This window comes from Pelodiscus sinensis, chromosome 16 (assembly GCF_052426305.1).
Source record: "Pelodiscus sinensis isolate ZL-2025 chromosome 16, ASM5242630v1, whole genome shotgun sequence".
In the NCBI taxonomy this organism is placed as follows: domain Eukaryota; kingdom Metazoa; phylum Chordata; order Testudines; family Trionychidae; genus Pelodiscus; species Pelodiscus sinensis.
Genome location: NC_143067.1, coordinates 18998484 through 19024467, shown reverse-complemented (window position 1 = coordinate 19024467; position 25984 = coordinate 18998484). Strand labels below are relative to the sequence as shown.

Here is a 25984-nt window from a genome sequence, read left to right as displayed (position 1 = left end):
TGGTGTCTGGGCAGTGACAAGTTGAGAGATATGGTATGGGGAACCAAACTAATTTCAGGGGAAATGGCTTGCCTCGAGTGTCTCCGTATGCCCCATTTCAGTGGATGGATGTGGGCCGAGCATACACAGTCACACTCACACAAACAACAGTATTATCATAGAAGTATTTAAATGCACAACTGACCAAGGTATTAAACATTCACCCTATAATCTGGCAAAAAGATATTTTAATCAACATTTGACAAGCATTACTATTATTCCAGTTTTTCTGATAACTAAATACAAACTACTTATCCTGTTTTATGCAACTTCTTGAACCATCCAATTTGGACCCATCTCATCTTGAATTTTTGCCTTGTACATTATTTCTATGTAATCCATAATTCCATCATTCAATGCTGACAACCCAACTATCTGAGCACAGGCAAAGGGGAGAGGGGTAGAAACCAGCTTCAGGCTGATTTTGCTGAATCCAGACTTACTAACATCGCACCACACCAGCGACACAAGATCAAATGGATTCCTCTGCAGACTACATAATACATCTTTGTGTGCTATAGCAAAACAAAGACCATATGTCAGAGTTTTATGGAATTATTAATGGAGAAATCAGAAACGGAGACCTGGAAAAATGAGGCTTTCATTTGATATTTCAAAGATGAAGTACTGATGAGATGCCAAGATGACAGGGAGGAAGAGCCGCAGCACAAAAGGCTCTCACATTGAACACATTCTCACAACAGTTGGGTAAAAGACAAAGAGCAGGCCGCTGTGGAATAAGCGAAAGGAGTGAGGTGGGTATGCAGAGAGCATAAGGTCTTTGAAAAGTTTATAAAACAAAGGTGGAGAATTTTGAACCAGATCCTGAAATGATTAGGGTGTCAGTGGAGCAGGAAAAGGAGGATGTAATTGGTACCTCGAAGATGAACAAGTCCAAATGGCCTAGAGAATATTTGTTTTCAGAGAACAGAGCGGGACAGATCTAGGTATTGCTAACTAAGGAATTAAAATACACGTAGTGTTACAGAAGTTCATTGAAACTCATCTGTCCACCCCTCTCATCATCCATCTCTCCCTTTACTCCCTAAGCAGAGCAGAATAAAAATCACTTTACAGGATGCTGGCCATCTGCTCACTTACTAGCTTATAAAATCCAAGGGCTCTGTAAACTAAGACAGCAGCCAAGAAGCAAACTGCAGCTCTCAGACCACTGCACATAGGGAAACAAAATAGCACTGGGAATCAGGACTTAGGCACAAACTCCAGAGGATCCATCAATCACTGAACCAATTTTAACAGCTTGGTAGGTTTGCTGGGAAATAAACTAGTAAAGGGTATGTCTACACTACAGTGTTAATTCGAGTTATCTTAATTCGAAGTAGTTAATTCGAATTAAGCTAATTCGAATTAACGCGTCTACACACAAAATGTAGCTCGAATTAGCATTTTGCTAATTCGAAATACTGCATCCACACTGACTGGACACAGAATCGGATTTAAGGCCAGCCAGAACCAGGTCAGGCAGGGCATCAGGTCAAGAGTGTCTGTGTGTATTTGCTGCCTGAGGCTATCTGATGCCTGTGCTTAAAGGGACACCTCCCCCCGCCTCTCGGGCTGCCAGCTCTCAGGTGTCCCTGCTTGCTTGCCTACCTCGATGTGGGACAGCAAAGCATTTGTGTCTCTGCGTGCTCTGGTTGCACTCACTCAGGACACCACAGCACTCTGCAACACGGAGCCAGAGCTGCCCCTGGGCACTCTGATGCTTCTCGTGGACGTGTTGCTGCGAGCCTGGCTTCATTTTCTGCAGGCTGCCATCCCGGAGGTCCATCGGGGGGAGGGGACTGTCATTATCCAGGAGGCCCTGCGGGAGAGCTTCCACCCTAGGGAGCACTAAGAGCCTCCCAGGTCTGCCCCATTGGGGGCTTGTGCCTCATTCCTCCTTCCTTCTACTTACCCTTCCCTTCCTGATGTTAAATAAAAACACATTTCTTGCCAAAAATACACTCTCTTCATTGACCGAAACTGGGGTGGGAATGAGGATGGGAGAGAGGAGGGAGAAACCTGGGAAGAGGGAGCTGGAAGGGGGAGGCAAGGGGAGGAAGGAGGAGGAGAAGCTGAGGGTTGAGGGTCTTGCCAGACCAACTTGATTTTCATGCAAACCTGCTCCTGGGTTCACATGCGGCCTTTAGTGGCCAGGCTGGCAGCTTTCCTGCCATAGACAGCGGCGTTCCTCTGTCTAGTGCGGAGATCATGGACGTTGGGGGCATCCCCCCAAACCTGAGTATGGTCCACCCATATCTCTGCCCTGGACCAGGAGGGCCCCGCCTTCTCCGGGCCCTGGCAGGCTCCTGGGAGCTGGCAGACTATTCCTGGGGCGCAGTGGAGGGCTGGCTGCCAGTGGCTTGCTGGCTCATCTTTTGGAGCCACTGGGTCAGGGCAGTGCCTGCTGGCTCAGGGCCGGCAGGCTTGGAGCTGGCACAGGCACTGTGGCCAGAGTCTGCCCCTTTAAGGGCTCCAGGGTTGGGGGGGGAGGGAGAAGAGTTTTCCTGGTTTGGCCCAGAGTGGCCACCAGGAAAAACTGGGAAGGCTGGAGGCCAGCTAATTCGGACTAAGCGTCTACAGAGCGCTTATTCTGAATTAGCTAATTCGAGTCTCGCGTTACTCCTCGTAGAGTGAGGTTTACCAAACTCAAATTAAGAGCCCCACTATTTTGAATGTAATTCGAAATAGCGGTTTGCTTGTGTAGACGCTATGGAAGTTAATTTGGAATAACGGCTGTTACTCTGAATTAACTTTGCAGGGTAGACATACCCAAACTCCTTAGGCCTCATCTTCACTCCATGAAAGATCGATGAGGTCATGATCAATCTTCCAGAGTTCGATTTAGTGAGTCTAATTAAGACCATCTAAATGAAACTCAGAGTGCACCCCCGCCAGCATCTGGAACTCCTGCTCTTGCAAAATAATGGGTGCCATATTTATTCACACTGTCACTGCATTAATCTGCTTTGGGAGCTCTCTCAAGTACAAACTGTGCTACCAGACCAAGTTTTGATTTCACTCTTGAGTGGCACAAAGCCCAATCTGAAACCTACTTAATCATGGAAGGAACCAGTAAAACCTTGCTTTGTCACTGTGTGCCTAAGGAACCATCTGTTAACATTCCTGGTCTCAAAACTAATATATTGCAGCTCCAATTCAAGCTCGGACAATGCAAGTGACACTAATTGTACCACGCAGAAGAAAGGCAAAGACAAAGTTAGCAGCACTGCATAGCCCACCTAGGTATCCAATTACCTGACACTGCACCCTCTTGTGTCACTTACCACCTCTATATAAAAACAAAACTGACAGGTATGTCAATCTTGCCTTTCAGAGGGAAAAAATTGTTGGGCGGGGGGGGGGGGGAGAAGAGGCTGAATCATTTTCTATTTATCAGCAGCAGTGGCTGGCACAGGCAGAAAGGAAAGGCATGCCACCCTGGACTGCTCAGTCAGCTGAATGTCAGGCCTATCAGATGAAGGAGCTCAATGTCAGAAGCAAGTATGAAATTCTCCGGTAGCGTGTATAGCCCTTCTCAGATTCAGCAGGGGAAAACATTCTATTTATAAGCCACACACCGGCCGGGATCCTACCGCAACAAAGGCCTATGATCTCAGGGGGTTTTCATCTTAGCTACCGGCTGCCTAAAAATGGCAACAGGACGCTCATCCTCCTGCCCTCCACACTCCAGTCCCCCTCCCTTAGCTCATATGCCCTTAATAAAGCTGCCAGTGATCTGTTCGAAGAGTTGGACACACCAGTGGGAGCTAAGGAAACAGACTGTGTGTAAATAGTGGTAAGTGGCCCAAATGAATGTAAAGGGCACAGACTGCCCCTGAAGAGAGTTCCTCCCACCCCTGATTTACTGGGGTGCTGTGTATGGAAACAGCCTATGCCAGGCACTGCAGAGACAAGGTAGGCTTTGCAAACTCAGTGTGGCTTAAACCAAGGCAATGATGAAGAATTAGAGAATGCAAGTGACCATGGAAAGCTTCCCAAGGTCATATGACTTGAACTCTACCACTGTCCAGATACAGGGTATTTTAAAAGCAATAATAAAAACTGCAATCGTTTTGCAACCTGATCATTTATGGGAGGTCACAGGCCCAGGTTAAGGTTCTGACTGATCTTTGTTCTCTTCCCCCTGATAAGCTGTAACAAGGAGATCATTGCACTTGGAGCTCCCCTAGAAAAGGTATCATATAAAGACAAAATATTACCCCTTCGCACAGCCCTTTGTGAACATGAAGTACTAAGTCAGGACTGGGGGTTCATCATTTTGCTTTGCACAGAAGCATAATAAAAACACCAAGGGTATGTCTACACTACCCTCCTAGTTCGAACTAGCGGGGTAATGTAGGCATACCGCACTTGCAAATGAAGCCCGGGATTTGAATTTCCTGGGCTTCATTTGCATAAGCGGGGAGCCGCCATTTTTAAAACCCCGCTGGTTCGAACCCCGTGCAGCGCGGCTACACGGGGCACGAACTAAGTAGTTCAAACTAGGCTTCCTAGTTCGAACTACCTAGTTCGTGCCCCGTGTAGCCGTGCTGCACGGGGTTCGAACCAACGGAGTTTTAAAAATGGCGGCTCCCCGCTTATGCAAATGAAGCCCGGGAAATTCAAATCCCGGGCTTCATTTGCAAGTGCGGTATGCCTACATTACCCCGCTAGTTCGAACTAGCGGGGTAGTGTAGACATACCCCAAGTGTGATAAAAACTGCATGCAGCCAATAATCAGAGAAGTCAAAATGAAGGGGTGAGTTCGTGTCAGAGAGAAGGAGGTGGGAGAGTGGAGAAGCAAGAGCAGAGAGCAGCTGCAAGAAAAAAGCATTTAGAAATATTCCCTCACTTAGTGTCTGTGTTGTATCAATAGTGAGAAGTGCTTCCAGGCAAGTATGAGGACAGGCCTCTGTCCCAGAAAGCTTACAAATGAAGTATTTACTTGTTTTTAAAAGGGTTGGCAGCAATGTGCCCAGTTAGTTTAGGTCCATTTAAGAGCCTCAACAAAAGGCTAGCCCAAAGCTACTTGAAATGGCCCAATTAAGGGGTTTGAGACATAGGAAGTCAGAGGTGAGACAAGGTGAAACTGCTACTCATAGGAGCTCTCTTCTGACTCTGGGATGCATGGATTGTCTGGGCTATGGGCATTAACAAGACTTTATGAGCCAACTTTTTGGGGCTCTTTTTCAGTAATCTGATCAGACAAGGTCTTCCCAGAGTCTCTCCTGGCACTGTCCAGCTCAGTCCTCTTGATAAAAAAAGTTTGTCTACTGGGTCATTCCATTGGTAGTGCTGGAGAGAATGAAGGACTGGTGTGGTTGATTTTTTATTTAAAATATCAGTAATATTTTTAAAAACATACTTGGTTTTTATAATTATCCCCTTCCTATAGCTAGCTCTTACTTCCGCCAAGCGCTTTACAAACCGAGGCAGATCCTCATCGCCCCAACACAACGGATGAAGAAACCTGACCGTCACGTCCTAGTGCAGATGAGACCAGAATTACAGTCTCAACGCCCCGTCCTTTTGTCTCATTCAAACTCTTCCATGATGACTGTCAACTATAAGCAACAGACACGGCCACATCAGTAATTATCGCATGCTGTTATGGCATGCAGGGCAATTCCTATTCACAGCACCTCCTACTCACAATGCATCATTTTCCCAAGCAACAGTTCTTGCTCCGAGAACAATACTTACTGCCTTCACTCTGATTGTCTTTGTTCGAGTTGTAGACCTGGAAAACAGAAGGAAAGCCTTTAACCTTTGGGTTAAATAAATGTTCCACATGCTAGAACAATTGTAATGTATTATTTACATTACAGAAATGCCTAGAGGCCCAACCAAAGATCATAGTTCCTCAGCGCTAGGTGCTGTACGTAGTAGGAGACTCTGCCCACAGGGGTTTACCACCTAAATAGAAAAGAGCAAGACTAGGGAAAGGCAGCATTGTCATCTCTAGTTTTTAGGGGGTGCCAAGGCATAGTGAAATTAAGCAATCTATACAAGATCACACAAGATGGCAAAGCCCCACACACTCGTGTCAAATCCAGTCCAGTATTTTAGGCACAAGCCCTTCCCTTCATTAAAAACCTCTGTCTTTAGTGGATTAAGTCTTGGTCACTTTCACATCACCAAAGATGTATCTTGATGGGCAAAAAAAAAAAAAGGGTGGGGGGTTCAAATCCTGTCATCTTTACGCAGCTGAAATCCCTGTCCAGATGCATGCTAGCACATACGAAGCTCTGTTGGTTGCCTCTGTTAGTCAGAAGGGAGCCTCTTGTACTGCCCAGTCAGCTAACATATCATGATGGAGGTGCAGCTGGTCCAGAGTTAGCAAGCAGCATTGTGACTTGGCTCAAGAGTCCATGGTGCCCCTCAGAAGTGAGTACAAGGTTCACTCAAGTGAGGGGGCAGAACTGGATGGGAAGAGGTGGGACAGGGTGGAGCCTTAGGGGAAGATGAGGAGTGGAGGTGGAGCCAGGAACACCCCTTGGCAATTTTCAAAATCAGCACCTGTGCTGAGCAGCGGCAGCAAGTGGAATGGGCAGATAGCGCCTGGGCACTAGGAATATGCCTGGCCTGGGGGGCCTGTTCCAATGTTGGGGGCTGGGTCTCTTCTCCAGCCCTGCCTGCCTCTCCTGCATGCTCCCCACCCAGACTCCATTCCAGAGTTCAAACCCTCACTCCTCCTGCACCCCCTCCTTTACCTCAAAGCCCCTGGCCCAGCCCAGAGCTACCCAGCACCCAAACTCCATCCCAGAGCCTGCACCCCCTGCTCCCAAACTCCCTCCCAGAGCACCTGCTCCTGCATCACCCACCCCGTGTGCCAGCCCAGAGCTGGCACCTAGCATCCAGACTCCATCCCGGAACCTCTCCCACACCTAAATTCCCTCCTACAGCCTGTACCCCTCCCCCACACAAATTCCCTCCCAGAGCCTTGGGCAGATGAAGGGGGTGAAGGGAGGGGTGTGGATTCTAGGCACCACCAAACCTGCTGCCTCTGGGTGCTGAGTGGCACTATGATGCCAGGTTGCCACAAGTGGAGTGTCACGACAGAAGCTATCAGAGCGGAGTGTGTGCACATTGGATGCGCTCTCCAACCCCTCTCCCCACCCTCAGATCTCCTTTCTGCACCAGGCCAGGATGATGGTTGTGGTGCTGAGGCAGAGATTGCTGCTGTGGGTGGTCGCTGCCATCCCAGCGGCGCGAGGAAAGGGAAGTGGTGGAGAAGGACGCTGATCTGTGATGTTGAACCATGGGTTAAAGGGAAGAAAAAAAAAAAAAGGAAAGCAAGCCATTGGTGGGTCATCCTACTAAAAAGCTTGGGAGCCACTGCTATAGCACACTTCACTCTCCAGTGTTCATACTAGGCAGACAGGCAAGGGCCCAGGAGAACCAAAAAGTGTGTGCGCAAACTCTGAACCAACGCTGCCAGCTATAGAGCTTTCCTCTGGCCGGGAAATAAGCTGTGAAGCTTCTATGCAAATGAGACAATGGTTCAGCCACATCCCAGAGCAGATGTTGTCCCAATTCTTAACCACTAAGGAAGCAAAGTTTTGAGGGGCCTTCCCCCCACTTGACAGAATATGGACAGCAACATGACAGTCACCATGAGGAAGGGAAGGGGGGGAGGGGGAGGAGAATTCAGAGGGAATCCAAACCAATCTCAGGATGAGACATTTTATTTTAAGAACTATCCTGGCCTCCCCTTCCCCCAACCGATATATCATGGCAATGGGCAAATGTCACACGCACACTATAGTCGCCTGTGGGCCAGAAGGCTGCCTACTTACTATCAGTGCTCTGATGTGGTTACTTCACTGCAGTCATGCTCCAGAGCTCTGAAGAAACCACAAGGCCTGTAAACTAAACTACAGTCTCGCCTTCAAAGGAACAGTAGAGTTCAAAACAAGACACATAGCAAGAATACAATCGTATTGTTTGGTGGCTCCTGTCCTTTCTGCTTCCTCTCTTTCCCCCTCCCCCTCTCAGTTTCCTACCACCCCCTGCCAAATATGTCTAAACTTGAACTGTAAACTCCTCGGAAGTCGTGACCTCAGGTCAAATCATTACCCCATTGAAGACTAAAAGAAAACAGACAGTGACTTCAGTGGGGCCAGGACTGCGTCCTTTGTTTTGTCTCTGAAAATCACTATGTGCAGTGATTGCAATTGGACAAGCAATAATGCTTCACACCTTGAAAGAACAAAAGAAAAGGGGTTGGGGAGCATGCATGGTCAAAGTCATCTGACAAACAAACTAACCTGCACTCAGTATTGCTCTCCAATGTGGCTTCTGGATCTTGGAGGGCTCCCCTTTAGAATAAACACACCTTCAACACACAGCAAATGCCTGATCAACGAGCAAGAGGCTCCAAGGGGCACATGCAACCAGCTGTGCAGTGGCTAGGTCATTAATCTGGGTTTGATTGGAATAAATGAGCCAAGGAGAATGAGCTTTGTAACATAACCCACAAAGCACAAAGCCAGTCCAGCCTACCAAGGGGGCCATGCAGTCGAGAGGGTGTGCAAGGGGGTGTGCAAAACAGTAGACTGATAACTTTGTGGAGGATACAAGTCCTTCAGAGCAAACCAATTTCTATTAATTCATTTTCTTATCTTCTCCCCTCTCCCCAGCTAAAAGGACAAAGGGAAAAGGCAAATTTTCATTCTTATAGAGGGGCACATGCTCTTACTTCTTCAAAGACTTGGGCACCAAGACTGAGACCTGAGATGAGTTTTAGTAGAAAGGAAATCAGGACAAGACCAACTGAGCTACACTGAAACTCTATGTACTGAACCAATGGCTGCAATTAAGTACCAATAACCATCTTTAAAAAATCATTTGTCTGTGTGTTATATTGTGCTTTTCCAACATTATTCTTTACACTTAGTTAAGCCACTTAAATCGATGCCTCTCCAGGGAATGTCAAAAGAATACCAAGTTATCATTCCTAGAATTCTTCTGCTGGTAACCCTTGCCACTATTACATGGGCCTTACTGAGAAATCACAGTAACACTTCTAGGAATTAATGGAGCAACAAAAAACTGAGAGCCTGACTGGGGAAAATGTCTTTTTTTTTTTTCCTGCTAGGATCCAAGCAATTTTGACTACGCATTTCCAAACAGATATACTTCTCAATCTCTCCCTCGGGGCCACCTATTACCATAGAATTCAGGCACTCCGAGCTAACTACAGTACGTGATACTTGAAAACTAGAGATTCCTTTGGCAAGAAAGAAACTGTTTTAAAACATGTTAGCAAGGGGGATTACTCGACACCAAAAAAAAAAAAAGCTGCAGTCAGCAAAAGCATTGTTCTCCAGGGACAGCATGCATGGCAAAAAAAAAAAAGTAAAATAAGTGAAGACAAACAGGAAAGTGAACAGAAAAATGAAGACTGATTGTGTAGTCTCTGACTTTCCCCATAGAACCCCTCCCTCTGTCTCTAAAGAATCCACTCTGGCAAGCATCTGTAAGGGGAGGAGAAAAGAAAGAAGAGCTGGAGGTTAACCCCTTGCTCACTGGAGGTCAAGCAGCTTTCTACCCCTTGCCTATGAATCCCAGAGTTGAAATATGTTCAGTTTTAGTGCACAAAACCACCTATACACGCCAGGTGACACTGTTCTTTGTGTGTCTTTTTTTAAGCTATAAATTTCCTTTCCTCACGCAAAACGACTTATCCACTTTTCTATTTTTCACCCAGATTCATGGCTGTCCAAGTACACATTTCACTGGATCCCACATAATCAAAGCTCCAGAGGGAGCTATTTGATCTGAGGAAGTGGGTCTGGCCCACGAAAGCTCATCATCTAATAAACCATCTTGTTAGTCTTTAAAGTGCTACATAGTCCTGTATTTTGTTTCAGCTACACCAGACTAACACGGCTACATTTCTATCACTATTCTTCAGAGGGAGCTTTGTTTGCCTGCATGTGTTTCTTCCCCAAGTCTGGTCTTATAAGACAAGGATGACTGTGACAAACTAGTTTTAAAAAGCTTCACAGGTGTAGCAGAGTTAAGTTTTTCTCATTAAAAAAAAAGGCGAAAGAAGAGGAACAGGTTTCTGGGACACACTGGGTATGGCTATGCTACAGCTTGGAGCACATGTCCCAGATTCGCACGAGCATGACTTAAACTTTCGTGCTAAGGACAGAGAGCAGGATGATGTAGCACTGAAAGTGGCTCAGGCTAGCTTGGAACCAGGGTATAGGGTGGATCCGAGCGTGGGTGGCTAAGCCTGAGCCTCTGCCAATGCCACAACATCCTCACTGGCTAGAGCTGAACTAGCACAAGTTTATCCCGGCTGGGAAGCTCCCTCCCAGCTGCAGCGTACATATACCCATATAGTACACTGGCGCTATTAACAACAAAGCCTCTGGATAGAGTAAAAAGGGACTTTTGTATTTCAGTTTGTCACGCAGCTATAAAATGATATACGGCCAATCCTTCATCTAGCTCACTGTAAAAAGAAATTCCTCTGAGTGCGTTAATCCTTTAAGCCCAATTCTCTAACATTCATGAAATATCCTTTAATTCTGCAAAAAGCCACTGTGCTTAAAAGGGAATTCCTTACCATATGATTAGATTTGGCCAGTAATTTGCAATTAGATATTTTGGGCCCCTTCGCTGTTGCAAACCCCATCTTTCTCTTTCTAAAAATCCCTGAACTCCACACAGGAAAACTGTCCTTTTCCCTAGGAACAGCTATGGAATATGTACAACTCCATTTCATTTCAACTTCAGTATGAAAAATTCTGCATTAGCCAAAATATTAAGCGATGTGTTCAGCTTCTCCCACGCTGAACAGGCACATCTGCTGGAAGTGCCAAATATTCTTTGAAGAGAGGTGCTTACTACAAGAGCCAGCTTTCTAACTTTAGAGAGAGTTCTGTTAATAATTATTCAAAAGGTTTAAATGTTGGGTTTCATTAGTGCCTTAAGGACGCTTATCAGCCCCCTATCTGAAATGTCAAAATAGTGCATCCAAACCTGTGCTGGCATTAACTTATATAAGCCCCCCTTGGAATCTTAGCATAGCAACCCTTTCTCTTGCCCAGATCAGTTTTTAGATACCAGAACATATCATTCTCTTTGAGCAAGCTCTGCATAGTTGCAAGCAAGCTCAGGGCGTTTAAAGCTAACTGTGTATGGCCAGACGTCCACTCATAGGGAATGTCGAATGAAGATACTCAACTCCAGGTATATTAGTTACGGAGATGGAGTCAAGGTACCTTTTATCTTGTTTCCCCACTGCCCCCACATCAGGAGACCGATGGGAATAAATGCTCCCATCAGCTTTTTTTACTCCTTGCACAAGCAGGAGAACCGGCAGCTGGTGGGGGTGCCCTCTGAGGTCAATTTACCGAGTCTTAACTAGACTCGCTAAATTAAACTCTGGAAGATCAGTCACAGCAGTGGCGATCTTCCATTTAGTGTAGACATGGCCTAAGTGAAAGATGGTTACCAGATGGATCTATTAAACTTGCATGAAGACTCCAGCTGAATTATGTGGTAGAACAAATCAGCTATGTTTTGAGTTGGTTGATCTGTGATAACGCAAGATACCACACATTTTTTTTTTTAAGCCAGAACTTAACATGGTCTTTACTGTTCCAGTACCAAAATGTTATGTTCTTTACAGCACAGAAGGTAATATATAAACTAAGTAGATTGTTTTGCCTTCAGTGATCTAAGTTGATCCAGGGCAGATCTAGAAAAATAAAGACCCTTTGCTGGGGCAGAAGCACAAAAGATACATGTGACAGCTGTCCAGGAGACCGAACCTACATTACAGCCAGGGCAAAGCAAAGAGATGTTTTTGTAAGTGGTGAAAGTTAGATTTATGTAGATTGTTAGACCTATTTATAACCACCACTTGGTGATAGTGTAAGAGAGTCTAACCAAGTGTAACAAATTCCTTCCACTTCACCAGCACTGAAATTAAATGAGATGTACTATTTTAAATGTACAACTTCTAGCACCTTCTTGGCAACTGCTTTTCCTGCTACACTCCTTTCTCCTGACCCTTTCAACGTGTGATTAATATCATTTTAAACACCCTCCAGTTTCATCTTTCAGTTTGGTCTCAAGCTGCCAGTTTAAGCGACTGATTATCTGATTTAGAGTTTAAAAGGTTGCAACTGTCTGAGATGCCCGTGAGCAACAATTGCTAAGGGCTCGACTTACCTGAAGGCTTAGCTCAGCAAGGCACTCATGCATGTTTTAAAGTGTTTGACTAAGTCCATGCACCTGGAGACTTGAATTAGTCAGATCTCTTGATGGTCAGTTATTGTCCCTTTTTGTGTTTGCAGGATTTCATTATGGTTAGCCGCAAACATCCAAAATCCATGAATCAGAACTGAAACACGTAAGAACAGCAGTGGGCAAATACCAGTCCATGATGTAGCCCCAGGATAAGGGTTAGGCCCTGGCAGGCCATCACTGCTGAATTTTCCTGCTCCTCCAAAGGTACAGGTGCTTGCAGTGTTGGCCACAGAGTGCTACTCTGGCCAATGGGAGCTACAGGAAATGGTGCGGACCAGGAGACCATGGCTGGGAACAGTGATCTGTGGCCAGTGTGAGCTGCAATCAATCACACCTGTGGAGGCAGAGGTAAATAAATAGGCGGTAGCCTTCCAGCAGCTTACTTTGGCAAATTGCCTCCATTTTATGCCCACCTCAGCATAAGAACTATGAGATTGGCTTAAAAAAATCATAACACTTTTAAAAATGTAAAATTTGGGGTTCTATTTTCTTTCTGAGCCTATGGCGAAAGTGGGGTTGCTCTGTAATAATTTATGAATACCAGACTGGGACGTGGTTATTGGGATATTCACGGTATGAAGGGGTCAGCGCAGCTTAACAGCAGGCTACTAGAAAAGCAATAGAAAGCAGAGCAAAGGCTCACCTATCTACCCCCACATAAAGGACACTACAAAACCATTCACTCTGATCTGCCTCTAACTTGTCCTGAGCTCATCAGAGGAGATTGCCAAAGGGTCCTTGCTCATGAATTGAGAGAATGAAGAACTTTGGTCAGAAGTCTCTCTCTGTAGGGAAGGGGGAAGCTACAGAAGAGAATTATGGGGGAGGGGGGAACAGCTTGACACACAGTGCAGAAGCTGGGATAATCAGGGAAGTGAGGCTGGCTTGGAGTCTCTATCAAAGAATGGAAGGATTCTAGGTGAGACAGGCATGAATATAGACCAGTGATGGGAAACCATGAATACTGAGTGGGTCGCATGAGTGACCCTCCATCTGAGTAAGCAGCCTGCAGCCCACTGGAGTTCTACCCGTGGTCTGCAGACCCTCGTCTGTCCCTCTCCTCCACGTGCTTCTTGTGCACTAGGGCACTGGAGCCCTGCACTTCTTATTCTTACCGCTCTCTCCCAGAGCTAGAACAGGCTGCCCATCACTCATACAGACCTGTTTTAAATCTTTTTCTCTCATGTCATGCTTTGTTCCTACTGTTAAGATTAAACAATACTTTGGTTTAAGAAACAGACCGTGTTTGGTCACAGACCCACCCCCAAGGGAAGAACTACAGGCACCAAACCCCCCAAAAAGCACCGTCAATACACAAGGTCTATCCAGTGTTCAGGGTCTTCTCTACAAGAGGGAGAATCACATGATTCCACTGCACAAACGTGAAAGGCACAAGGCCTGAAACCTTTGGGATTGCACTCAGAGGGTTCAGCTAGCTCAGTAACCAGGACCAAACTTTTAGACTAGACTCGAGTCACATTTTCAAGCTTTTCTCTGCATCAGTGAGGGATAAAAACTAGCTTTTCTTTTTTAATCATATATTTGACAAAGTAAGGCATCAGGGAAAACACCCCAAAACGCAAATTTGTGATAAAGTCTTTAGATTTGGTAACAGGGGATTTACACAACATCAAGAGCCAATTTAAAAGAACAAATCAAGCCTGAAAGACTAATTTTATATGTATAATTTTACACATTCAAAAAGATGTAGAGTTGCTGGGTATGCATTAGATTAACTGGATACTGAAATTGACCCAACTGCTGTCCTAGTGAATATTTTCGGATATTCTGTGTCCCGCAGTATATTAGCTGGAAATAAACAGATTTGCATGTTCACAGGATAAAATAACTATAACTATTCAAGCATATTGCAAATGCTTCTGAGTTATTTTCTCTATTGATAAAATACCCCGGCTACATATGTGAGTTTTAACTCAGAAAAGTTCTTCAAGGTAATCAGTTAATGAAAAATAAAATAAATCAAAACTTTGATAGGAACAGGAAAGAACCATCTTTGTTTATAAGGCTCCCTTTCCACTACTGTCTACTTCCACAAGCTACAATGTTTGGCCAAAAAAAAAGAACAAAATTAAAAAAAAGTGTGCTTTTGGGATAAGAATCTGTGCTTTATATCTTATCCTGTGGAGAAGATTTAGTTGGTGAAGCTGTAAGTCTTGAACCAGAGGTTAAAGAATCATCTACAGGCATATTACTAACCGTCACAATGCCATAATGTCTTCCCTAATTACTCCCATCTGATTGAATTTCAAGATCCAAGAGGAATCCATTAAGAATTTCAGAGCTGATTTAATACAAGTGTAGAAATCCACGGACCATTGTTAATATGCAAGTCCAATATCCAACTATTCGTAGTAGTTGTATTTCTCACCTTGATTTCTGGAAACAAACCCCTTTATCGAGACTATAAACATGGGACAAAATTTTCAGACTTTGGTGCCTTAAAAGCAAGGGTCCCAAAACCATATTTTAGCAGGTAATTATCAGAGTCCCAGGTTGTCAGAAGTGCTCAGGAAACCATGTTCACTTTCAGTTTAATGAAATCTGCATCTGCTAAATTCCTCTGAAAATGTGGTAATGTTTATTTAGATTCCTAAATAAGAACTTCGGGACCAAGATGTGAAACTTTTGGGCCTCATTTACAAATGAATCTTTTTTTTCTTGCATATTACAGGTGGAACTGTAACAATTACAAAGTTAAATGCACATAAGGTAAAATTAAAATCCCTCTATTCCACATTTTAATTTGGAGACTAAATTAAACCACTAATTCAATACTTAACATAATGACTCAAGAGAACAACTGAATTTTCTATAGTATGTGTTTGCTAAAATATTTTGCTAACTTTTGTAGCAGATACACTTTAAATATGCACACATTAATAAGCCTGAGAAATTAACATACCCATACTTTTTCTTTGAAAAAGCCTTGCAGCACCTTAGAGACTAACAAAAGATGTAGATGGTATCATGAGCTTTTGTGGGCACAACCCACTTCTTCAGATGAATGGAGTTTAAGGTGTCAGTCCAATTTCCAAATAAATAGCACAGAGTGGGGATGGCGGGGGAAAGGGGAAGGAAAAAGAAAAAGAAAAAAAAGGGAAAGAAATTGTCAATTAGAGTGTCCGTGCTAAATGAAGCTGATAAGAATATTTAGTACCCACTCATTAGGATGTGGAATGTAGCGGGCCATCCAGCCAATGTCTTTGTGTAGGCTTCTGTTGTAAGAATCAAACTTGTAAATGAAATTAAGTTCTGTAGCTTCCCTGTCAAGCTGGCTTTTGAAATTGGTTTGAAATAATACAGTGACTTTGAGATCCATTAATGAGTGCCCAAGTAAGTTAAAATGTTCCTCAATGGGTTTCTGTGGGTTGCTTTTTCAGATATCTGATTTATGTCCATTAATTCTCTCTCGTAGAGACTGTCCAGTTTCGCCAATATACATGGAAGAGGGGCATTGCTGGCACTTAATGGCATAGATCATATTAGTGGCTATAGAATTATATGAGCCTCTAGTGTGCTAGTTTACATCGTTAGGTGCTGTGATGATATCGTCTGTATAGATTTGTGGACAGTTGGCTTTGGAGTTGATTGCAGGGGTGAGTATGATGGTGTGCTGCGTGGTTATTGGAAAGAATGTGTTTGAACTGTCTGTAGGCGAGGATTAGCCTGTCCCCCAAGGCTTGTGAAAGCGAGGGTCATTTTCCAGGATAGGGTGTAGATGGTTGATAAGTTGGGGGATATAGGGAATGACAAGTTTTCTTCGTAGGGCCTATCTTGAAGTAGCTGATGTCTAGGTACTCATCTGGCTCTGTCAATCTGATTTTTCATTTCTCCAGATGGGCATTTCAGTTTTAAGAATGCTTTATATAAATCAAGTAGGTGTTTCTCTCTGTCTGTGTGACTGGAGCAAATCTGGTTGTATCTCAGGGCCTGGCTGTAAACAATAGGTTGGGAAATGTGTCTTGGATGAAAACTGGAGGCATGTAGGTAAGTGTAATGGTAGGTAGGTTTCCGGTATTATAGTGGAAACGTGCCCGTCAGGTAACTGTACTGTAGTGTCAAGGAAGTGGATCTCTTGTGTGGACTGATCCAAGTTAAGGTTGATGGTGGGGTGGGAGTTGTTGAAATCCCTGTGAAATTCTTCAAGGGGTCTCCTTCTCATGGGTCCATATGATGAAGATATTGTCAATGTAGTGTAAGTAGAGTAAGGATGCTGGGGTAACATAAGTAGAGTAAGGGTGCTTCAAGACACCATTGAATTCCTGAGAAAACTACAGAATATCAGTAATTTTCCTGAAAACACAGTCTTGGCCACCATGGATGTAGAAGCTCTTTATACGAACATTCCACATGAAGATGGATTACTGGCTGTCAGGAACACTATCCCTGATGACAGTATTGTACACCTTGTTACAGAGCCCTGCAACTCTGTCCTCACTCACAACTATTTCTAGTTTGGAGACAATTTATATCTTCAAGTCAGCGGCACAGCAATGGGCACCCGCATGGTCCCACAACATGCCAGCATCTGTATGGCTGACCTCGAACAACATTTCCTCAGCTCTCGCCCCCTAACACCTTTACTCTATTTAGACTACATTGACAACATATTTATCATTTAGCATGAAAAACTTAAAAAACAATAGACTAGCAGCACCTTAAAGACTAACAAAACATGTAGATGGTATCATGAGCTTTAGGGGGTACAACCCATTTCTTCAGGTGACAGGAGTATTAAAAGTCCAGATCCAAGAATAAATAAGGGAAGGCGGAACAGAAAAGGAGGGGCGAGGGGGAGGAAAAAAAAGAGAAAAAAATAGTGAATTAGGTTGTTCTTATCAGCCTCTTGTAACTTGAATAATTTGCACCTCTATAAGTACACATTGTTTGGTTGGTTGGTTAAGTCATTAAGATGTGGAAGGTAGTGTGTGAGCCAGCCAATATCTTTATTCATTCCACTCTGATATCCATCAAACTTTTAAATAAAACCTGTGCATTTTCCTCGGCATTAAAGAAAGATACATTGTGCAGCCACTATATGCAATCTGACATATACCCGACTCTCATGCTGACTGAGAACAGATCACAGAATCACACTCTAATTTATGAAAACTACTTCACCCCTAAATACATGAAACCAAATAAGTATGGTTGGAATACAAGTTGGAATTCAGCTGTGCCTAGAAGTTGTGCAGGATGAAGGTGGCAACTCGTGGGCTGCAGGTGCTTAAAAGAGAAGCAGACAGAGGATGAAGAGAGGAACTTGAGAGAAAAAGCATTCAGTGTTTTAACTGCTTATTTCCTTTTTTTATGGTTCATGCCAATGAGTTATGAAATCTTGAAACTTCCACTGAGATCACGAAATGTTTGTGTTATATAATATTACAAACACACGCCTATATACATATCTATTATATACGTACCACTGTTGTTTCAGAGTTAGCTGTCTGTCTACAGACTAGATCAGATAAAATTTGAATGAGTCAAGTTTTGGCACTCTCGACTGTGCCTAAATGGAGAAGAAATACAGAAGATGGATTCTGTATTCTGAGAGATGGGAAAACAACAGTGATTTATGCAAACAACTATATGTGCATCTCAGGTATTCTTTCTTAGAGATAAGAAGTGTGGGAAATCATCTTTGTGGGCACACTTGACACAACCATAGAAGTTAGAAAAGGTCCAGCACTTGGCTCACCACAGTCTCAGAAGGAAACGACCAATTTGATTAGCTAGCCAATGCCCTGTAATGAAGGATTTGTATTACAGTCAATACTTAACCTTCTACCAGGCTTTCTGTTTAGACTACAACATGCTGTCAATGAGGCGGGCCCTGCCAGATTCTCTCAGCTTTCAAAAAGGAGCTTAATGTTTTTAAGCGGTCAGCAATAGAAGGAAATGCTGCACCATTGCACAATTTCCTTGTGATTCATGTTCAGATATCCTCAAAAAAAATTTCAACTTGGTAGATGAACAGGCAAAAATAAATATATAAACAGAAAGGGTGACCTTCCCCAAAACATGTAGTGTAGCTAGCATGTCAGCCATTTGCAGACAGGTTGCAAGGGATGGGCCGGAGGGAGCGCACTGAAGTTTACCCATATGTGTTTGAGCCTCTTTCTATAAGGATTGAAAAACAAAAAGGCACATTAGGCATGAACTTCTGAAATTCACGTCCGATTGTGACAGTTTGGGGATTCTAAGCATAATAACATATATATGACATACTGCATCACTGGATGCCTCACCATTTGCTGTAAAGCCTGTGTTGAACAGGCAGTTTGTTAAACCTTGATGGCAGGGATTCAAGCGGGAGCAGCTTAAAAGAATGGGGTATCTGTAGCTTAGGGAAACCTGTCTGACCAATTCTGTCTGCAGAGCGTGGGTATGAAGAAGTGGAATTTACACAGGAACAGAACAAAGATCAGCTGTTCCCACTGGGTCTTAAAAAACATAAAGCCTGAGAGGACATCTATGAATGTTTCCCACCAACAGTTTGCTCTCTACCACCTGTTTGCAATGGGAAGCCTTTAGGAGGATGAGGCTTTGCAGTACCCCAGCCCTTTCTAGGAACAGACGACCTGTTCGATCATGTGAAAACCCTGCACCCTGCAAATGTATTAGAACTTCTCCTCGTGGCCTATAGGGAAGAAGGCTGGAATCATAAAAAGCATATTAGGCCAGCTGGTAAAACCTGTTAACATGAAAAGGATTTTAAAAAGAGAACAGGATTCCACAGTGAATTATTTATCACGTTCTGTTTTTAAGGGATGATAGGGCGCCACTACCTCTGTTTTCACAGGAGTTATCACCAAATACACGTTATTTCACAGCAACTCAGCACACCATTTAATAGGAAGATGGTAAAATAAGCTTTAAGTTAGTTTTTAGCACAGAGGAGTGGCATAGTTACAGTCTGTACATAACACACGGATGTGCCACTAAATCCCTTAAAAACTTAGCCCTAGTCTATAGGTAAAACATAGGTCAATTTAGCTATGTCACCCAGGAATGTCAAAAATTCACCCCCCCAGATACACGGTTACACCAACATAAGACCAAGTCTAGATTGGGGATGTAAGGGTATGTCTACACTACCACCCTAGTTCGAACTAGGGTGGTTAATGTAGGCAACCGGAGTTGCAAATGAAGCCCGGGATTTGAATTTCCCGGGCTTCATTTGCATATTGCCGGGCGCCGCCATTTTTAAATGTCTGCTAGTTCGGACTCCGTGCCCGCGGATACACGCAGCACGAACTAGTTAGTTCAGATTAGGCTTCCTATTCCGAACTACCGTTACTCCTCGCAGGCACGGAGTCCGAACTAGCGGACATTTAAAAATGGTGGCGCCCGGCAATATGCAAATGAAGCCCGGGAAATTCAAATCCCGGGCTTCATTTGCAACTCCGGTTGCCTACATTAACCACCCTAGTTCGAACTAGGGTGGTAGTGTAGACATACCCCAAGTGACTAACCGACTATTCAATAAGCAACAGCTTATTGGATAGTCGACACACTAGTCAACTAGTCGCTTCCCACCCCCCCTTGCTGCTTCTAACTGAAAGAGGCAGCAAAGGGGGGAAGAAGGGGCAGTGCTGGGGGGAGATGGCTTAAAAGCGGATTCTTCCCCCCCCCCCCCCGCCAGCTCCGTGGAAGGGGACAGGGGTGCAGCTGCAGCGTTCCAAATTTGAAATGTACAAGAGTCCCCAACGGGGCTCTGGTACATTTCAAAGAGAAAGCACCACATAGACCGTGGGGCCAATGGGGGACTCTGGAGCCCCACAGTGTTTCAATCTTTGAAATGCACGAGGGCCCCTGCTGGGGCTCTTGTACATTTCAAAGCGGAAGCGCCTGCACGGAGCCAGGTGTCAGTGGGGGACTCCCCATTGGCCCAAGGCTCCACACAGCACAGCCCGGCTGGGCTGTTGTACATTTCCAAGGCAGAACACCATGCTAGTCCTTATCGACTAATCAAATAGTTGATGAAAATCCCATTGACTATTCGATTAGTTAGCTAATTGATATTTAACATTCCTAGTACAGATACTACCATGTCAACAAGAACTCTTCCATTGACGTAGCTACCATTTCTCAAGAGAGTGGATTTACAATAGCAACAGGAAAAAGCCTTGTCAGTGTAGCAAGTGACTATACTACTATGACATAGCTGCAACTGCGCCACAGTAGTGTGTGTAGAGTAGACGTTCTTATGATAAATCTATGTGCTTTTATAGCTTCTTGAGACAGACCAAGTGGAGGGCTGCCTGATGTCTTTCCAAATCCCCTTGAAGAGGAAATGTGCCTTGATTGCAAGGTACAAGATTCAACAGGTTTCATAATCCTCTTGTTGACTTCTAGCATTCAAGGGAGGGCCACTCACTAGGAAAAGCTGACCATTAAGTCCAGTATCCCTGGCAACTCCTTATTTCCTTCCTTCCTGCCTACTGTAAAACACAATACTAGCCTGCTGAAGTTCATGCATCTTCCCCCTCTTCAAATGCAGATTTTAACCTCACATTTTTACAGTGATGTTTCCATTTGATAATCAAAAGTGAAACATCTGGGGGCTTGATTCCGCAGTTTATGTCTTGCTCTGCTGTGTAGCAGTGCTAAACTAAAATGATGGTTCTCATTAAAAATTAGCCTGCATTTTATTACAAGTGCAGGCATTCCCAAGTGCATCCAAAACTGAACTTGGCTGGGCTACCGGCCAGCCATCTGGATTGCTTAGCTCAGCTCAGTTATATAACTCATTATGTTTTCTACCTAAAGAAAAAAAAAAACTACTTGGGTCAAGCTGTCAACCTACCCCATGTGAATGTCAAAGAGAAATCCAGCAGTAGGCAACTGAAAGCAAAGGAAAGCAACTAGGCACAAACAGACATACAGTAGCCTTCCCCCATAAATAATTAGCTAAAGGTCAACTGGTTAAGAAAAAACAGATCTTTGAATCTGTTATGTCATAAAGCAAAAACTTCACAGAGCAGCATTTTAAATGAATGTCAATGGAGCAGTAATGGAAGATGCAGATACATGTGGAAAATTTAAGTGATTAATTAAAGGGGGAAACCTCTACTTGTTTAACAACTTCCCCTAGGTTTCCTAGGATGTACAAACAATAGCGAAAAACACCACTTCTCCTCTTGACGTCCAGCCAAAATCCACACCCTCCCATCCTACCTTTCACTGTATTCAGTCAGAGCAACAATACTAAGCTAAACAACAACTGGGGACGTTAAAAAACACGTTTTTTAAAACGTGTAACCACTGAATATTTCTGGGAATTGGTGTTCATGGGAAGTCACGAGCTCCTGCCTACCCCCCGCTCCCACCTACCTCCTCCTCCTCCTCTGCTGCTGTAGAGGTAGCAGTATGGAGGGCAGGCAGCTCCGTGGGAGCCAGTGCTCACCTTCCCTCCCCTGCACTACTGCCTCTGTATGAGTAGCGGGCAGGTGGAGGAGGGGGGAGGCAGAGGCTCTATGGGAGCCAGCACGTGCGGGGAGCTGGCTTAAAAACCGTCTCCCTCCACCACAGCCCCCTCTGCCTCAGATACAGGCTCACTGGTTAACCGCGTACACGTTTACATCTCTAGCAACAAATAGCTTAATTTTGAATTATGTTAGATCGTCCTCATTCAAAAATGTCTGAATGCACACATCTCTCATTCATTCTGCTGTAAAACATATTTTTCAGTGTGGTAATAACTCCCACCTGTTAAAGGTTGATAGGTACTTTGACCGAGCTAGCTTTTTTTTCCCCTGTGTGTTTGCACAGTGCCTCAGTGGGAGTGTTGTAGCCCACTCCTGCATGGAGAGATATAAGTAAGCCAGAAGAGGAGCTCAGACTCTTGCTCCAGCCATGGAGCAGGAGGGACCTAGCCACTTGGTAAGCTACAGAGGGTACCTGGGATAGAGCAGAGCTGGGGAAGGGCAGGCAGAACAGGGGAGGGCGAGCTCTGGCCTGACCCAGTTTCCAGGCTGCAGGCCTAATACAGGGGCCTGAGAGTACTAGGGTTGTGGGGAGGCAACCAGGGCAGGAGAAGGCAGCAGTTCCACAGCCCTTGCCAATGATGAGTGGCCATTTCAGACTGTAGTTTGCCCCTGAGGCAGTAGGTCACTGAGGGAAGGTGGGTATAAGGGACTGAGGTTCCCTGGGAGAGGACTCCAGAGTGTGGGGGCACTGCTGCAGGACAGTACTGTGAGGAAAGGGCACCGTTGGTTGGGAGGACATGCAGCCTGAACCGGCCAGCACAAGGTGCTCCCAGGCTGAACAACTAGCTCCCAAGAAGACCAGCAGGAGGTGCCTCGCCAGCAAGTCAACCCTGTTACAGCCTCCCACAATGGAATCCTGCTCTACAACTGGAGATCCTAGCTTGGGGCTAGGAGGGCAGCCCCACAGACAAGGGTAGAGGGCTAGGAATATATCCTGGTGGCTGTGGGGCTTGATGTGCTCCCATGGGGATGCACTCTTTGCCCCCGGCCGCAGGGCTCCACAGCTACCCTCCTGCCTCTTCCTTCAAGTGCTCTTCCCTCATCACCCCCCAATCCCAGCTCAGTCAATGCCGGCTCCTCCACTGCCGCCCAAGTGGAGCCCCACAGCCAGGAGCAGCAGAGGGGATGGCATTGACCTAACCTGGTCCAGCAGATTCCCTGGTTTGGGACTGGTCCGGTCCCAAGGGTGCCATACCAGGGAGGTCCAACCTGTAGTTCGGAGAAGTAGCAGCACTAAGTGATAACAATCCAGTAACTAAAGAGAAAAGAAAATGCAACCTCTTCCACCCTTCTTTTCTATTGGCTCATTCGTGTCTTCCCACCAGGGCTACCCTCATCACTGGAGAAGCCTTGGGAAAGATCCAGCAGAGAGGTACTAATCAAAGCTGAACAACAGAATCACTCTCTGACCTGGAGTTAAGACTTTTAACCTGCCTGGGCCTCAGTCCATCGGGAAAAATATAATCTAAAGCAAGAATAGCAAAACCTAGGAAAATACATTGACCCTTTAAAAATTAAGTTATAAAAATTTTGCGAGCTTCCATCACTCAAATTACAACTACTCTATACTGCCTGAGCACTACTGGAAAGGAGAGGCAACTACTGGCTTTCAGATATCCCACAAACCAAGACTCAGCAAAGGCTACTAGCCTCAGTGAAATCCCTGCTGCATACAAAACCATTAAAGGTTTTGACAGACACATTTGAAACACAGTGAGCCAGTTAGATGGTTCCCCCCAGAGGAAATGTATTTGAATAGATTAGTGCCAGGCAAGACCATTATTTTCCTGAAATATGTGTAGGCATGCATCATCTTGGTATCTGGTCCAGGCCCAAAATGAATCCACCACACTTTGTTGTGTGAAACAGGCAACAGAAATAGTGCTCTCTCCTGTCTCACAGCCAGCCATATAAATATTTTACCCAAAAGATGTGACTTGCACTGTGTTCTGCACCTCAGCAAACTTGAGGTCTGGGTGAATTCTGAAAATGCCACTGCCTTTCCATCCTCAAGAGTGTTGGGGTGTGTAAGGATTAAATAAGGGATTTTGGTAGCTGTGACCATGCATGGTAAGGAGGCATGGTGCAGGCAGACCCTGTTTCTGTTGATTTACAGACTTGCTTTGATTCCTCCTTCCCTGGTTGCTTGGGATAGAAAAGCTACAGCTATACCCAGGATGTGACTATTCATGACCGATCTATGTGTTAACCATGCTATCTTCCTTACCTCCTTATCCATTCCCATTCAGGGTCACATTTCTTTTTCCCTGGTAAGTTGCTGATATAAAGAGTTTTGTGATGTGAGAACTGCTATCATCAACTAAAATGCTGTAAACAGTAAACAGGGGCGGATATAATTATATTCATCACATGGTTAAAATTATGCATTATATGGGTGTTCACATTACTAAATTAGGGCTTTCAGGGAGATGTAATTGATACGTGTAGGTGCATACTAACTAAGATAAAAAGGGGTACCTTGGTTAATTTGTTGCTCACCCCCGAGAAAGAATGAGTATCTACCCCATCCGCCTCTGGGTAACCTATTCTTTTCTAACAAAGAACACACATCCAAGAGGTGTCTGTTAATGCACCTTGTGATGAGGCACAAGCAGACCAATCGTCTCTCAGGAAATCTTGTCTCAACAGATCTATCACTTTGAAATGAACCCAGAAGCAGATGGAAAGTGCAGCTCACAGATGTAGCAGGTTCCAGCCAACCCACGTCACCAAGTAAGTGAGCTGCCACATTCTATACTGATTGGGGACTGGTCTATCCTGAATACTTTGGTCGAATTAGCTACATCACTCGGGGCTGTGCAAAATTCTAGACACTGTCTCCTGGGGAAGTGGATTAACTGCAATAAGAGGAAAACCCTTTCAGTCACCGAAGCAAGTGTCTATACTACAGAAGCAGAGCTGCCTCTGCAGTCCTCATGGCACACATACCCTGGGTATTTGCTACAGGTTCCCCTAAGCCAACTTCAGGATGGCAAAGGAAACGCCAACTATGGCAATGGATATGTAAAGCTGAAATCTCAGCTTACAGTGGATGGAAAAGGCATAGGGGACACCATTCCAACCTGAAATTCCAGAGCAGCTGTGGATACAAAAGGGCCAGACAGACACAAGAGCACCCAGAGCCTGCAAATCTCTCTGGCAAAGAGGGAAATTGTGTGTGTGTGTGTGTGTGTGTGTATGTGTGTGTGTGTGACAGAGAGAGAGAGAGAGAGAGAGAGAGAAAAGGACGCTATCCGGAATCTAATCTTTTAAGTAGGTATCGTCTGGGACCTGAATATCTTTTGTTACACACGGAAAAAAAAACTTGGTGCATGAAGCTCAAGCAACTTGAAGATAATGGCTTATACACAATTTAATAAACTAGCAAAAACTGAAGCAGCACTTGTAAGAGACTCATTATTATTCTTCCAACACCTAAAGGTGCCAGTCAAGGACTGGCCTCACTGTGATAAGTGATGTACAGACAGAACACTACCCTTAAGAGCTTGCAATCGAAATGTGAAGATACAACAAGTGGGTTTAAACAAAGGACAGGAGAGTGAGTGGAGGAGGAGAGCATGGGAATACACAGAATAGTCAGTGTGCAACATGGTGATTCCTGAATCTGGTTAGACCAGCATTTCTTAAACTGTGTTCCGCAGCACACCGGTATGCCATGGAGAAAACAGAAAAAATTCTGCTCCCCCACCTCCTGCAGAACCCATAGACAGCTCCCGCTGCGGCTGCTCCCCTCCCACCAAGCCCGCAGGATGGCCCCTGTCCCACAGGGCCTCCAGTACTGCACAGCCTCCTCCTCCTCCACGTGTGCAGGCGTCCACTTTTACAGCGGCCTCTGCTGCTGGGAGGGGGAGGGGTGACCAGAGCTGAGGAGCCGCTCCTGGACCTTGGCGTTTTAAAACTGCCGCCTGCAGAGAACCTCCGCTCCCTCCCTTCCCCACCTGGGCTGCACTCAGGCTCTGCTGCCCCCCATGCGCTGCTACTCTCCCCTGCGCCCATCTCCAGCCTGGTGGGGAAGTGGCAGAGTTTAATCCGGAGAGGGCGGTCGGCGTTTCTACTCTTCCCCCCACCGCCCTGCCAGCAGGAAGCCTAGCCTGGTGATGCAGCTGCACTGGGTTCCCCGCTACATGGGCGGGGGA

General features: G+C 45.1%; 1 protein-coding gene across 2 annotated transcripts in view; it reads right to left on the bottom strand.

Annotated features, from left to right (window-relative positions):
• Positions 1–25984, bottom strand: part of ARHGAP26 (Rho GTPase activating protein 26) — a 352726-nt gene that overhangs the window by 182577 nt on the left and 144165 nt on the right. For both annotated transcript variants that reach the window (XM_006128543.5, XM_014576262.4), the window contains exon 12: positions 5746–5782. In XM_006128543.5, the coding sequence (XP_006128605.1) occupies positions 5746–5782 (37 nt within the window). The remainder of the gene's footprint in view (positions 1–5745; positions 5783–25984) is intronic.